This window comes from Cajanus cajan, chromosome 8, assembly GCF_000230855.2.
Source record: "Cajanus cajan strain Asha chromosome 8, NIPB_CcT2T_4, whole genome shotgun sequence".
NCBI classification, from domain to species: domain Eukaryota; kingdom Viridiplantae; phylum Streptophyta; class Magnoliopsida; order Fabales; family Fabaceae; genus Cajanus; species Cajanus cajan.
Window position 1 is genome coordinate 1,443,038 of NC_138524.1, and position 14,872 is coordinate 1,457,909.

The 14,872-nt window shown below is 31.2% G+C and overlaps 2 protein-coding genes across 5 annotated transcripts; both read left to right on the forward strand.

Moving 5' to 3' along the window:
• The first annotated feature begins 2,980 nt into the window (after nt 1-2,980).
• Nucleotides 2,981-7,975, forward strand: SIGA (sigma factor A). 3 transcript variants are annotated; one of them, XM_020359393.2, is made up of 10 exons: nt 2,981-3,225; nt 3,575-4,287; nt 5,103-5,301; nt 5,393-5,485; nt 5,986-6,114; nt 6,233-6,286; nt 6,388-6,465; nt 6,602-6,664; nt 7,251-7,363; nt 7,608-7,975. In XM_020359393.2, the coding sequence occupies exons 2-10, from the start codon at nt 3,593-3,595 to the stop codon at nt 7,726-7,728; spliced, it is 1,545 nt and encodes a 514-aa protein (XP_020214982.1). In that variant the 5' UTR covers nt 2,981-3,225; nt 3,575-3,592; the 3' UTR covers nt 7,729-7,975. The 3 variants fall into 3 exon arrangements, with proteins under 3 accessions (XP_020214982.1, XP_020214980.1, XP_020214981.1); XM_020359391.2 differs by having other exon boundaries at nt 2,983-3,225; nt 3,466-4,287; XM_020359392.2 differs by having other exon boundaries at nt 2,989-3,225; nt 3,466-4,287; nt 7,603-7,975.
• A 1,228-nt stretch (nt 7,976-9,203) lies between these two features.
• Nucleotides 9,204-14,784, forward strand: LOC109799209 (maltose excess protein 1, chloroplastic). Of its 2 annotated transcripts, none has more exons than XM_029271267.2 (9): nt 9,204-9,465; nt 9,567-9,733; nt 11,227-11,517; nt 11,737-11,826; nt 12,334-12,435; nt 12,527-12,645; nt 13,570-13,632; nt 13,731-13,792; nt 14,274-14,784. In XM_029271267.2, the coding sequence occupies exons 2-9, from the start codon at nt 9,659-9,661 to the stop codon at nt 14,354-14,356; spliced, it is 885 nt and encodes a 294-aa protein (XP_029127100.1). In that variant the 5' UTR covers nt 9,204-9,465; nt 9,567-9,658; the 3' UTR covers nt 14,357-14,784. The 2 variants fall into 2 exon arrangements, with proteins under 2 accessions (XP_029127100.1, XP_020215350.1); XM_020359761.3 differs by having other exon boundaries at nt 9,205-9,465; nt 9,560-9,733.
• Nucleotides 14,785-14,872: the final 88 nt, after the last annotated feature.

The following is a 14,872-nucleotide window of genomic DNA, read 5'->3' on the forward strand; positions in this document are numbered from 1 at the left end:
CTGATAAATGGGAATTAAACAGAAGGAAAAATTTTGGATTGGTTCAAAGCATCGTATTTTTCTATAATAACGATAAAGTAACTTTGGTCTTAGTTGAGGTATACACTTCCCCTTTCTATATATATGTATTATATAGTATTCTCATGTGATAGTGATGCTGACTTCGACCTATACACTACAAATTGGGTTTTTCCTTTGCATCTAGGTGTCCAATGGAGACTCATATCCGATATGAAACATAATCAACCCGAAAATTAGTGTTATTTACGATTCAAGAACAGATGAAGAAGAATGGCAAATGAGTTATGGGGATGAGGTGAGTGAGACAGTTATGAATGGATTGTATTATCCATGGAAAAAGGTGTTTGTGAACTTGGTGGTACAAATAAGCCCAACAAAAGTGGCGTGCGTAGCTTCTGCACCCATAGAATTTATTATGGCTATCAATAATGCAAACAAGAAATTGATATAGTCACAATAATGTCTCGTTACTTCAATATCAAAGATAATACTATAATGCATCAAGTTATCATTTTCATTCGTAGGGTAAGCTTCATTGTTTTGTGACTTTAGTATTTAATTCATCATTCTTTCTTTTATTTTTTTTTTTATTTTAAAGCTGGATAGTGGGGTGACTCAGCAGCGTCTCTAACCATGCAGTTAGTGATTTCCAAATTTCCAATAGTTGGTTGTGACTCAAAGTAATTAACATTGATTAATTTTGTACAAGCAATTTTCAACCGTGAATTTGATATGTACCAGCTTTTGAAGCGTTGACTGTGACGAATATAATATAATAATCTCGTAAAAATATTAGCCACTATGGTAAAGTAAAGATGATTAGTTTAAAGTTTCGATTTACGAATAAGATAGTTGAGCGTGATTTTCCTCGTGACTCATGACCTGTTTAATCATCTCTTTAACCACATACTTAAAGCTTAATGATATGATTTGTTACTATTTTAATCAAATGACGCTATTAGTTTATTCAAAACAAGGACACTACAAGTTTATTTATACATTTAGTTGTACAGATTGATTTTCAAACCAGCATGGAACTATTAAGAAACAAAACAACTAATCCCACGGCATTACACCATCTCCATATAGATACCAGCAAACATATTTTTTAAGACAAACTTTTGACCAAACTTCATATATATTTACTATAAATTCCAAACCAAATGATGACAAATAAATTTTTTATAGTAGATAATTTTCATTAAATATAAGCTACAAAGTTAATCACACCATTTTTTTAAACTGTTATTTCAAAATTACTCATGTCTAAATAAAGTCGGTGTATCAATGTTCTTTTTAATATTTAAATTATGGAATTTGTTTTTGGAAAAATTAATTTTGATATGTTTACAAACGTAGTCCAAAAATAGAATTTCAAAAGTGATTTACAAATTACTCTCAAATTAAATTTTTAGAAGAATGTTTTGAATGGGTTCCAGAAATTATAAAAAATATGTTTAGAATATTTAAACTTTTTATTATGTATATGGGTATTTTCAAATATAAAAAAATTAAGGGTGTTGCAACTAGTAGAAAGGAGTGTTACAAAAAGTAATTTCCTAAGATGATACGTCAACATCATGTGTTGGGCTGCCTGTTTTAGCCCAGTATTTGTGTGCCTTCGGGCCCTCTGTTTGTCTTGTGTGGCCTATGTTTTTCACTCCTCAAAAATCAAAATCATGCATCTTTCAAAAATCAAAAAGAAGGAAATAAAAATGGGAAATAAAATTCTTATATATTATCTAAATAGTGATATATATATATATATGAGGAGGGTTCAAACGACACCGGTGTAACTTTTACTAAGTGTTACACCGCTTAATAACTTTATATTAAATGTGAATTTTGAAAATCCAACCATTAGATTGAAAGTTCATATCTCTTAGATCATATATATCAAATTTTATATTAATCTAAGATGATTTGATACTTCATTCTCATAAAACAAAATTGACGTAATATATACATTTCAAAATATACTAAAATATGAACACTTTGATTACCTTCAAGTTGTTGTTCAAATTTAATAAAATTTGACATATATGATCTAAGAGATATGAACTTTCAATCTAACGGTTAGATTTTCAAAATTCACATTTAATATAAAGTTATTAAGCGGTGTAACACTTAGTAAAAGTTACACCGGTGTCGTTTGAACCCTCCTATATATATATATATATATGAGGAGGGTTATAATAATACCGGTGTAACTTTTACTAAGTATTACATTGTTCAATAACTCTATATTAAATATGAATTTTGTAAATTCAACCATTAGATTGAATATTCTTTACTCTTAGATCATATATACAAAATTTTATATTAATTCAAGATGATTTGATACTTCATTCTTATAAAACAAAATTGACGTAAATATATTCATTTTAAAATATACTAAAATATGAACATTTTGATTTCCTTCAAGTTGTTTTCAATTTTAACAAAATTTGATATACACATATAAAATGATATGAACTTTCAATCCAACGGTTAAATTTATAAAATTTACATTTAATATAAAATTATAAAACGGTGTAATACTTGGTAAAAGTTACATCGGTGTAGTTATAACTCTATATATATATATATATATATATATATATATATATATATATATATATAAAGTATATCTAAAAAAAACATATAAAGTACACTCAATAAGTACTTATTTTATACAAACAAAAAATAAACTTTATTTTGCCAAGGGATGTGATTCAGTGATTGGTTTCTATCAACTAATAGAAGAAAAAAAATCTATTAGCTTGCACATAGAATTATATTAACAAATAGATTTTGGATAAAAATATAAAAAGAATGTTGAATCGAAGGGGAACGTGGAATGAAGAGAACAGAAAACATAACGCATCATAGACCACACAAGGTTGGTCCCAATATCTGTTCCAACCAATAACGTTTCATCCTTTCATATCTTTATCTTTTCATTTTCTTTCTCATATCTAATTTTCTTTTCTCAACCAAATTAACTTTCTCCCCATACAAATAATAACAAATAATATGATAATAAAAGGAGGGAAAAATAAAGAAGAAAAAAAATCTAATAGTAGTAGCACAGTTATTTCCTTCCACACCAACAGTTTTGTGAGTGAAGCCTTTCAGTGTAAAGCTGCAGCTGCAGCTGATTCAAAAATTGTTAAGCTTTTCGTTTTGGAGCAATAATCATTGTCCAGATTGTGATTTGTTCAGGTATTCCATTCACAAACATACCATGCGCTATTTAATTTAATTTTTTTTTTTTGCATGTTTTGTATTTCCGTTGGTTTTCATTTTGATACTTCCAGTTTTATTTGCTACAAGCTTGTATTGTTTTCATGAAGTAGATTCTGGGGTGGGGTGGAGGTTCAATAAATTATTAACCTCTATATAAAGGAAATCTTGAATAATCCATTATTTTTATTATAACAATTTATTCTTTTGGTTTACCAGAAGGTAAGCAACAATTTGGGAAGTTTCTGAAGGCAATAGGAGTAGAAGACACGGTTTAGGATAGTTTTTATAATAAGGAAATTTGATGGTAAATGGTAATCATACACAGTGGCTAGGAAGGAATATAATGGCTACTGCTGCAGTTATTGGACTGAGTGGAGGAAAGAGGCTCTTGAGCTCATCATATCATTACTCTGATATTATAGAAAAGCTTTCTTGTGGCAGTGATTTTGGATCCACACACTATCAGATTGCTCCTACAAAATCTGTGATAGTTTCTAAGAAATCATCCAACTACACTTCTACTTTTCCAGCATCCAACAGGCAGAATGAGTCCATTAAGGCTCTTAAGGAGCATGTTGATGGTGCCCCCACCACTGCTGATCCATGGTTTCATAGTTGCAATTCTAATGAATTGGAGGTGGAAAGTTCTGAAATGGGTTATTCTGTGGAGGCTCTTCTTTTGTTGCAGAAGTCAATGCTGGAAAAGCAATGGAACCTTTCCTTTGAGAGGGAAGTGCTAACGGAGCATTCAAGTAAAGAAAAAAACTGTAGGAAAGTGGCAGTGACTTGTTCTGGGGTGTCTGCTAGGCAAAGAAGAATGAATCTCAAGAGGAAGACTGCAGTTAAAACCGGCTCGTCAATGGTGCAACCTTGTGGTGCTGTGCAGCTGAAGTCAAAAATCAGTCCAGAGCTGCTTCAAAATCGTTTGAAGGGCTATGTGAAAGGTGTAGTGAGTGAGGAGTTGCTGTCTCATGCAGAAGTTGTAAACCTATCAGAGAAAATAAAAGTTGGGCTTTCCTTAGATGAGCACAAATCCAGGTAATGGCATATATGGTTGATCCTATGATTAACTAAAATGATGAAGAATCTGTTCTTTTTATAGTCTGCCAGTTATTTTCAATATTATGTAATTGTGACTTTGTTAGTTATCTTTTGCTTGAAACAATGCATCATGTTAAAGAATCTTTGGATCACTAAGATGGAGGTTTTGTTACTGAAGTTTTGAACCTTAACTATCATCTTTTATTTTAATACTACTAATCTGAATGGGGAATGAGATTAATCAATAATGATATAGGTTAAGATGGTTCTAGCATGCTTGGCGAGAAGTTCTGCTTTTGTTATTTGCAACAAGTTCTGTAAAGCTATTGTTTAAACAGTTTCATTTTTTTTTTATTACAATCCAATTGTTTTCAATGTCAGAGAGCCTAGTTTTCTTGAAAAATCTATGTATCATTATAGTGCATATGACTTTTTTACACAGGTTGAACACAGATAGCTAAATTATATTTCTTTCACCTTTTTTTAATTAATGAAATTCAAATCTTTCTTTATCATTTTTGTTAGCTTTCAACAGCAAATAGCCGGTGCAGAGGCAGAAAATTTCCTATTAAGAATTGCATTAGGATGGAGAAAAGGCTATTTAAATCATCAAGAATATATCCACTTTAAGTTATAACAACACTAGCCTTTTATAATGAAAAATTCCATTATTCATGGTACTTATTTTATTATCTTTTCTTCATGGAAATTCTAGCAAATAATTTTGTAACTTGACTTCCTTTGGTTCTTATTTTACGTCAAAGAGAATGATAGCTGACGTACAAGATATGCAAACCTTTTATGAGTTTCAGACTGAAGGAAAGACTAGGATGTGAACCCTCTGAGGATCAAATTGCAACTTCATTGAAGATTTCGTGCACTGAACTACGAGAAAGAATGTTAGAGTGCTCTCTGGCAAGAGAAAAGTTGACTATGAGCAATGTTCGCTTAGTTATGTCTATTGCTCAAAGATATGATAACCTGGGTGCAGAAATGGCTGACCTTGTTCAGGTGATTATAAACATATCTCTGTTTTAACTTCATATCAGGTTGGCTTTGCTCCTTCCTCTGCTGTAAAATACTCAAATTATTTTCTCTGTAGGGTGGCTTGATTGGACTACTGCGTGGTATTGAAAAGTTTGATTCTTCAAAAGGGTTTAAGATTTCAACTTATGTTTATTGGTGGATACGTCAGGTGAGGTTTTGTGTATTTATGAGAGTTTTCTAGACTTTATATGGTTGATTAGACATCCTTATTATTGTTGTTCTTTAATCAAGTATATCATGGGATTCACCCTATTTGTACTTTTAAAATCAATGGAAAGAAGGACAGTGTATGAGAAAATATTTTCATGAAAACTCTTAAAATAATTTCTGTTAAATACTTCTATTTTCTCATAATTTCTGTAAATCAAGGTATTGTGTAACTTATATTTTTTAATCAGTATTTAAATATCTGGCAATCCTTGCAACCATAATTTCTGAATTTGGGTATGATTAATCATTTGCTTCCTTTCACTTAATAATTTCTATCGCTATTGCAGAAGCAACAATTTTAGGTGTAGAGAATGCATCTTCTGTTTCATTTTGTTTCCTTTCCATTTTCATTAGTTTTAGAATCATATATGAATATGATTGTGCTGTTTACATCTCAAATTTGTCCAATCACCATGAATACTGTTTTTCTGTTGACAGGGTGTTTCAAGAGCTTTAATTGAGAATTCAAGAACTTTAAGATTGCCTGCTCATTTGCATGAGAGATTATCTTTAATCCGCAACGCAAAGTTTAGACTAGAAGAGAGAGGCATTACTCCAACTATTGAGGTGAGTCAGCCAAATGTATAAAAAGAAAGCTACTGCAATTTTATCAATTATCAAATATTTTAAAATTTCTAAATATTGGTAGACCTGCACCTGCCTGAACTATTCCCTTGTCTTGCAGAGGATTGCAAAACACCTTAACATGTCTCAAAAAAAAGTTAGAAATGCTACTGAGGTAACAAAAACATTGAGAGTTACATTGTCCTCATATATGATACCGAAACATGTAATGTCTCTATTATCCATTTGTTTACCACGTGTTACTACTTATTGCAGGCAATCAGCACTGTTATCTCATTTGACAGGGAAGCATTCCCCTCTCTGAATGGTATACAAGGAGAAACTCATCATAGTGTAAGTGTCGATACCTTTCTACTAGTCCATCAAGGAAGATCATAAGAACTGCTTTCTTCTTATTCTTTGCCTTGTGTTTTCTTTTCTCTCAAGAATATCAACTGTCTTATTCGTGTCTTTTGCTTTCCACTTCCAGTATATTGCAGATAATCGTGTTGAGAACATCCCTTGGAATGGAGTAGATGAGTGGGCCCTAAAGGTATTTAGAAAAATATTTGTATGAAAACCTGACTTAATTGCAAAGCATAGGTATTTCATTGTTGACATGCAGAGGATCGTTTTAATGCCTGTTAATCCTTTACTGCACAGTATGCTGACTTTTTTTGTCTTTAAGCATATGAATATTGATTTGAAGTCATTCTACGATTACAAAATATATTCAAATTTTCACAGTGGACAATATGATGATGACATTGGTGTATTATATGTGTTATTCCAGAACTTACGAAATATATTAACTGAACTGAAATCAAACATTTTTTAGCAGATAAGCCTACATAATAATAGCTCTTCCGTTTTCTGATGTTGTTTCAAAAAAAATTTATGTGCCATGCTAACAATTGTTAGAAAAGCATTGATTAAGGAATCAATAAATAATATATTTATTTTATTGAAATAGTGAGGTTACATTAGAAATCCTAGTGTAAATGTGTTGCTAACTCTTTTTCATAAAGACTTCTATCAATTTCGTAACCACTGTCCTTAGTGCACTTATTAACATTTTCAGTATTCATGTTATAAACTTCCATGATGATTAATAGCATAGCACTTGTAAATATTCACAGGATGAAGTGAACAAACTCATTAATGTGACCCTTGTGGAACGAGAGAGAGAAATTATTCGTCTTTATTATGGACTGGATAAAGAATGTCTTACGTGGGAAGACATTAGTAAACGGTGAGTTCAACCACAATGTCCTATTAATTCTTTTTTTAGATGCCCTTATCAACTAAAGTTTTGCAATTATACATCATACTTATCCTATTTGATCCATCTTAAAGCATAAGGTTTTGCAATACACTCATTGCTCGTGTCGTGTTACTACATTTGATGGAGCTTTCTTGTTGAAATGAGGATGGAAAATGTGACTAAAAATTCAAATTATGTTCATTACTTTTCTTGTGTTCTTTCTGTAGGATAGGTTTGTCAAGAGAAAGAGTAAGGCAAGTTGGACTTGTTGCATTGGAGAAACTAAAACATGCTGCGAGGAAGAGAGAAATGGAGGCCATGCTTTTGAAACATTAAATTTGGACTTATCATAGAGATATTTACAATGTATATATACAGAGAGGAAGTATGTACCTAGAAATTTGACTTCCTGATTCAAAAAGAGGACAGTGATATAAGGGAACATTGAAAATTTGTAAATCCCTTTAAATGTGGTTTTAGTCCAATAAATATGGGTAAATTTGGTTTTAATACTCAAAAAAAAATGTTGCTGAGATGGTTCTCATAAATTTTTATATTTTTTTAAATGGTTTTTATCATCATCTGAGTATTTGACAGTAACATGATATGTATTTTGTTATATCAATAGTCATTTTGAGATGATACGTCTAAATACATGTTATGTTATTAATAAATGATGATATAGGAATTTTTTAAAATTTTTTAAAACTTATAAGAATTAAAAATCAATATGAAAAATTGGAAAACTAAATCAAATTTATTCATATTTACATTAACTAAAACATGTTAATGACATGACCTATGAAGACTTGTATAAGAAAAAATTCACAGGCCACGTGCAATATAATTCAAAATATTATACAAAAGTTTTATTGAAGGGTGAGAATCTAGTTATGATATGTGTAACTTTTAATAGAATAATTTCATTTAATAACTCTTTGTGTATATTAAATTTTAATAATTTAATTATTAAATACTTGATATTATCTCAATAATTATACACCACAAATTTTAAATAAATAAGACAATTATAGATATATAATCTTATAGTTGTCATTTATTTATATTTAAAAATATATATATATATTATACTATAAATTAATTTTATTTAATAAAGTATCAAATAACTTTCAAAAATTATAAAATTTATAAATTTCATCTATTCAATAAATTTGTTTAATTTTATTATTTTGTTATTAAAATTTAATATACATAAAGATTTATTAAACCAAGTTATTCTACTTATTATAATTACTTTTATTATAATTCACGTGGATTATACTTTATTTATTTTTCATAAAATCTAATAAAAGGCTGTAAAAATGCTATGAAATAAATAAAGTTTCATTATTCAAACATTAAATGATTGATAAAATATTTAATGCATGATATAATTGATTATAAATATGTCTTGTCTAGCGAAAATATAGGTATAATCCACATATGTTTCTTTGACAGGCAATCCTCACATGATTTAAGAAAATGAGATCAGTAGTGGTACAGTATACATAGATCTTTGGATGAAAGTAAATTACTGGAATTAATAATTATAAATTCATTGGATCACGGGTACTGTACTGTGTATATTTTTATTTATTGAAAAACTTTTTTCTCTTCTACGTTAACATTTTCTATAGCCATTATTGGGTGGCATCTCGGTAAGAGAAATTAAAATATAATTTAATTTTTTGATATAATTAATTAAGGGTATTTATGAAAAATAAATTTTGGCCTAATAAAGGGGAGCGTGGTGGAAAATCCACGTGTATCGTTGGAGATACGAATATCTCCCCACCGTCCAATCTCCAATCCCTATTCGTTCCTTCTTGTCCGTTTCATTTGGTTTCTGAAATGAGAATGCATTTGCAATCTTCCGTTAACACTTCATCACACTCATCATGCTTCCCATTTTCAACACCATGGCCAACTCCTACCTCCTCGCACCTCCTCCACCTCGCTTCCAACACCACAACGCCAATTTCCCACAATTCAAATACCTCCCTCGCCCACGCCACCACAATCCCCTTTTCATCTTCTCCTCCCAATTCGCCTTTTCTCCACGCCCACCCAATTTCGCTCATCATTCCGAGGTACGTGCCTATTCCACTCCCTGCTCATTGCTCATTGCTCATTGCTCATTGCTTCTTCTTCTCTATTCGCATTAACTTTCACCCTTCTTTGAAGGGTTCAGTTGACGTTCGAGAAAGCCAAAGCTACCAGCAATGGGATTCCCTCACCGCCAACTTCTCTGCCGCCGCCAACATTCCCTTTCTCTTGCTCCAAATGCCGCAAATCATACTCAATGCCAGAAACCTTCTCGCCGCAAACCTAACCGCACTCTCTGCTGTCCCCTGGCTCGTAAGCTTCCAACTTCCAACGCATTAATTAATCATTCATTATTTGCTCTTAATTACTACTCAAATTATAACTCATACTCTCTCTTTATCTATCTATAAACAAACAAACAAACAAACAAACAAAAAACAATTTCACACGAATTAAAAAAAAAAAAAAGTTAATTAAATTACACGATTTCATAAAATATACTTCCTCCGTTCCATTTTGTTTGCAGATTTAGTATTTCTTGTCTTGTCTGTTTCAATTTGATTTTTGATTTTTGTTTTACAAAATCAATATAAACATTAAACATATTTTTCCTATCCTACACTTAACCATTATTAATCCATTATCGGTAGAAATCCAAAAGATTTAAGGATATATTGGGAAGTTATATACTTCCTCTGTTCTTTATTATAAGCAGAAGAAATTTACAATTAGTTATCTCTATTAAATTTTACTACTTCCATAATATTCTTTTTAAATTGTCCCTGATATAAATGTCAAATGAATTAGTGCAATTGAAAAGTTATGCATTAAAGGAGAGATATTTTTAGATAAATATAAAGTAGTTGAAATTTACTTATATTTAAGTTTTTTTTTTTTTTTTTTTTTTTTTTTTTTTTTTTTTTTTTGCTTATAATAGAGAACAAAGAGAGTAATTTGTTTTATGAAATCAGTCATATTAAGTCCCGTGCCAAAACCTAGCAAAACTGGAGGTAGGGAGTACACAACATTTTCCTAAAATATCCTTAATTTCATTTATTGTAAATAATGCTCTCATTATTGTTTATAAATAAAGTATTAAATAAAGTTGATTTAATTGAAATTGTTTATATAAGTCTGGAGTGAGTATTACATAGTCTTTCAAGTATTGGAAAACTCTTCTAATTAACCCCTCTGTATTAGTTACATATATCAACTTGGTGACTAAATTGATGGCAATTCAATACTTTTTGTTTCCATCGATAGGAGATATTACAATGACAACAATAAAAATCAAACTTAAGTTCTCATGCATCAATCTTTACCTCATTATTAGGCTGATTCTATTAGTTATGGATAAGGATTTGTTTGGACAAACTTCTCCAGAAGTGTTTATAAGAGAAAAAAAAATAAGAATGAAAATGGAAATAAGTTTTCCTATAAACTAAAATTAGCTTATGCATAGATTAAAAAAATAAGATTTTAGAAAGCTTAATAGAAGAGAGCATCAATAAAATAGTTTATGCAAGAGTTTATTTAATTTTTTCTTCCTATTTTTTCTCTTAGAATTGTTTTCAGAAAAATTTATCCCAACAATATTATTTATATAATTTCATTAGTTTAAAATTTAAAAACTAGTTAGGATTGAAAGTGATAATTCAGGTACTAAATTGATGGTTTATTTTTGAAAAAAAATACTTATATTCCTTGCATTTCAATGAAAATTAGTTACTGTTTCAAAATCGTTGAGGTTTTTTGCATTTTTCGAAATTATGATGTGATGTGATCTAAGATGGTTGTGGATGCAGGGTATGCTAACTAGTTTGCTTGGGAACTTGTCTCTGCTTTCCTACTTTGCCAAGAAGAGAGAAAAGGAAGCCATGGTGGTGCAGACATTGGGTGTGGTTTCCACCTACGTTGTCCTTGTTCAGCTAGCCTTGGCTGAAACCATGCCCTTGCCTTACTTTTTGGCTACTTCGGTTGTTGTGGTCTCCGGCCTTGTTCTCAATTTCTTGAATTACTTTGGTTTACTCAATGCTGGAATCTTTGGCTTTTGGGAAGATTTCATCACGATTGGGGGTTTATCAGTGCTTCCCCAAGTAATACTTATTTCCTTCTCTCACCCTTGGATCAATACAATTGGAACATTTTATCAACTTATATTCATTTTGTAAAGTACTTGTCAAGCATGTCAATTCACTAACACTTGCTCACATTTATTAAGTGTAATATCTTTTCACTCACATGGATACATTAATTTTTTTCCCCATAACTTTTACTAACTATCTCACATTACCTAATATACAATCTGGATGCAGATAATGTGGTCTACATTTGTCCCCTATATACCTAACAGCATCTTACCTGGGGCTGCTGCCTTTGTGATTGCAGTCTTGGCTGTTACCATGGTAATCTTCTTATCTCCTTTGGTTATCTTTGATTATGTCTTAATAATAAATCCAGGTTGCCTTGATATATACCTGAAATGGTCATGTACTCATCCCCAGTACATATGGGCATATAACTTGTAAATAGTAATTTGTCTAGCCACCTTGAAATTATTGTGAATATGTCAACCATAATTTAAATAAATAAATTATATTTGTTTTTCATGAGTGCTATGTGTCATTATCCATATCATACCAATGCATACCATCATCTCTTATCAGTGCAAGACAGAATCCCATATATTTGTTGAATTTTCATATAGTCACTTATTTCATCAACTCACGCAAAAGAAGATAGTGCCAAAATGGGATTTCCTAATTGTTGCATTTAAATGCCACCGTATTTGTTAACTGAAACCAAGAAAATTGAATGTGGGCCTGGGGTCTTGTTTATAGATTGGGACCATTGGAATTGTAAAGTCTTTCAGTTTCATTATCATTTTAAATGCTTTGATCTAAGATTTGCAGGCAAGAACTGGAAAACTGTCTGAGAAAGGTGTCAAATTTGTTGGAGGAATATCTGGATGGACAGCTACATTACTCTTCATGTGGATGCCGGTTTCTCAAATGGTAAACTTTTTACACGAGAACTTGATTGCTTCAGAGGTAATTCAACTTTTATCTCCTATGCATTTTTATTAACCTTTTTATTCTGCCGTAGTGGACAAATTATCTCAATCCCGAGAACATGAAAGGCTTGTCGGCTTTTACTATGTTACTTGCCATGCTTGGAAATGGGCTTATGCTTCCTCGTGCTCTCTTGATTCGTGATTTCATGTGGTAATTATTTTTCTTTTATTGACTCTTGTGCTCTATTAATCACAAATTATGGCAATGCCAAATTTGCTGCAAGACATAATATCTGAAAGCAGTGTAACAGTCCTGCTCTTCACTCAAGAAAATTCCTCAATTACTCACAGCAGGTGGCTTTTTTTATGACCTGAATGAAAATTGCCCGAGTAATGAAATGTTGTTTGTACTCTTCCCCTTACATCTTGAAGTATTATCAAATATTGTTAAAACTATTGTGAACTATTCTGCAAAATAGCTGACAACAATTTTAACAGTGTGAAATATTATCTGATCCAGTAATAGTAGTTATGAACAAAAATCGTAGTGGTTAAATGATTTTTTTTTTTTTTTGAATCATTGTTGACAATTGTAACAGTTGGTAACAGTAAAGTGTGGAAATTAGAAAATACTGCATTACTCAAATTGCCTTGTTGGTTGTGATGGTGGTGAATTGTGATTCAATTTAAATGCTACTTTTTTAATGAGTGTTACTTTTATCTGCTTCCTCTAATGATAATATGATAGGAACTAGTTCATATGCAAATGAAGGAATGAATTTTTATTAAGAACAGTCCTGGACTTTCGAGAGGTTCAAGTCTCTCCTAATTCCTTTACCAATTCCCACATAATGAATAACTCCTCTCAACTCCTCTTCCTATTTATATACATCAGCCTCAGCCACTTCACTCACTAACTGAGTAACCCACTGACTGACTAGCTGTCGCCTAGCTAACTAATTGAGGCTCTCAACTAACAGATCTATCATACTCACTTAAGTAGAAATTTATTGATTGGATGTTACTCATGTATCCAACTTTACCATTGCCTATACTTTTCCATTTTAAATGCCGTGTTTGTTGTAATCTTGTCAAGTTGCTTCTGCATATGTTAACTCTTTAACTATGATGGTAGGTTCACTGGTTCAGCGTGGGCTACCTTTTTCTATGGATACGGAAATATTGCATGCTTATATCTGTAAGTTTTATGTCCAGTTTGCTTATGCACTTTTCTTTCCAGTGCCCTTTTGAGCAAAATATAGAATCATTTGTAAACTAATTTTCCGCCTTTTCCAGTTTAAACATTATCAGCAAGGAATTCTTCTTAGCAGCAACTGTTGGTCTGGTTTCGTGGATAGGTTACTCTCTTAACCCTATAGCACCCATTAACACACTGTTATGGATATATTTGTTGTTGCCTTGCCTAGGATTTGTTATGTCATATTTGAGTAATGTCCTCATAGGTTGATGTAATGATGATTTACTGTTACCGTTGATGATGCATTACACACATTTGTATTATGTCTTGAGCAACCATATGTTAAATCTATTAAATAGGTATTCCTGTTGCGAACATAGCTGCATACATTCTCCACAAAAGTGTGATTCTTTATGTATTATAAAGCGATTTTGTTTTTTTTCAAAATAATTGGTTGTTGTGTGATTGTAATGAATAGCCCATTTTTTAATTTAGTTATATACTTTTGTCTCTTCATAGTCAACAAAAGGGTGTTATAACTATTTTATGTAAAAGTATCTTATAAAAACCCTCATACAAGATTGCATTGCATTCCTTTGCCCCATTGCAACAAACATATGATTTTATTCTCCTTGTGACAGGAATGGCTTTCTGGAAAGACAGTGCAGTACATGGTTACAGCTCACCTTTGACTTCTATACGTGACTTGGTTTTTGGATCGTGAAGTTCAAGCCCTCGATGCTGCACTGAAACTCAGTTACACGGTCATTTCTGCTGAAATAGTTATGCATGATTGTCATTGCCACTGCCACTACAGTGCGCAATATACTTCACTGGACTAATACAGTACGGTGAATCATAAACTCGTCGTTAATACCATTCTTCTCCCTCATGGGGTTGAAAATGAGTATGTCGTACCAAATGCGCGTTTTAAGTGATTTTCTCTTACAAGCTGTGATATAGGACTACATTGGACTTTAAGGATATAATTGTAATGTAATGTTCAAGGTGAAACTCGTCCCGCTTAATAGTTTAGTCACTCCTACATTCAAACATTTTAGAATATCATGTCAAGGAATCCACTTCCACGGAGAGTGAATCTTGTCTAACTTCACTTAATATTTTAATATAAATATTGAATTTCATTTATTAGTAGTTGGTTCGAGAGTTGTTATTAAATAATTTTTTTATAAAAACTTACATTGATTTAAATTATATATTTTATCTAAAAGTTGATACG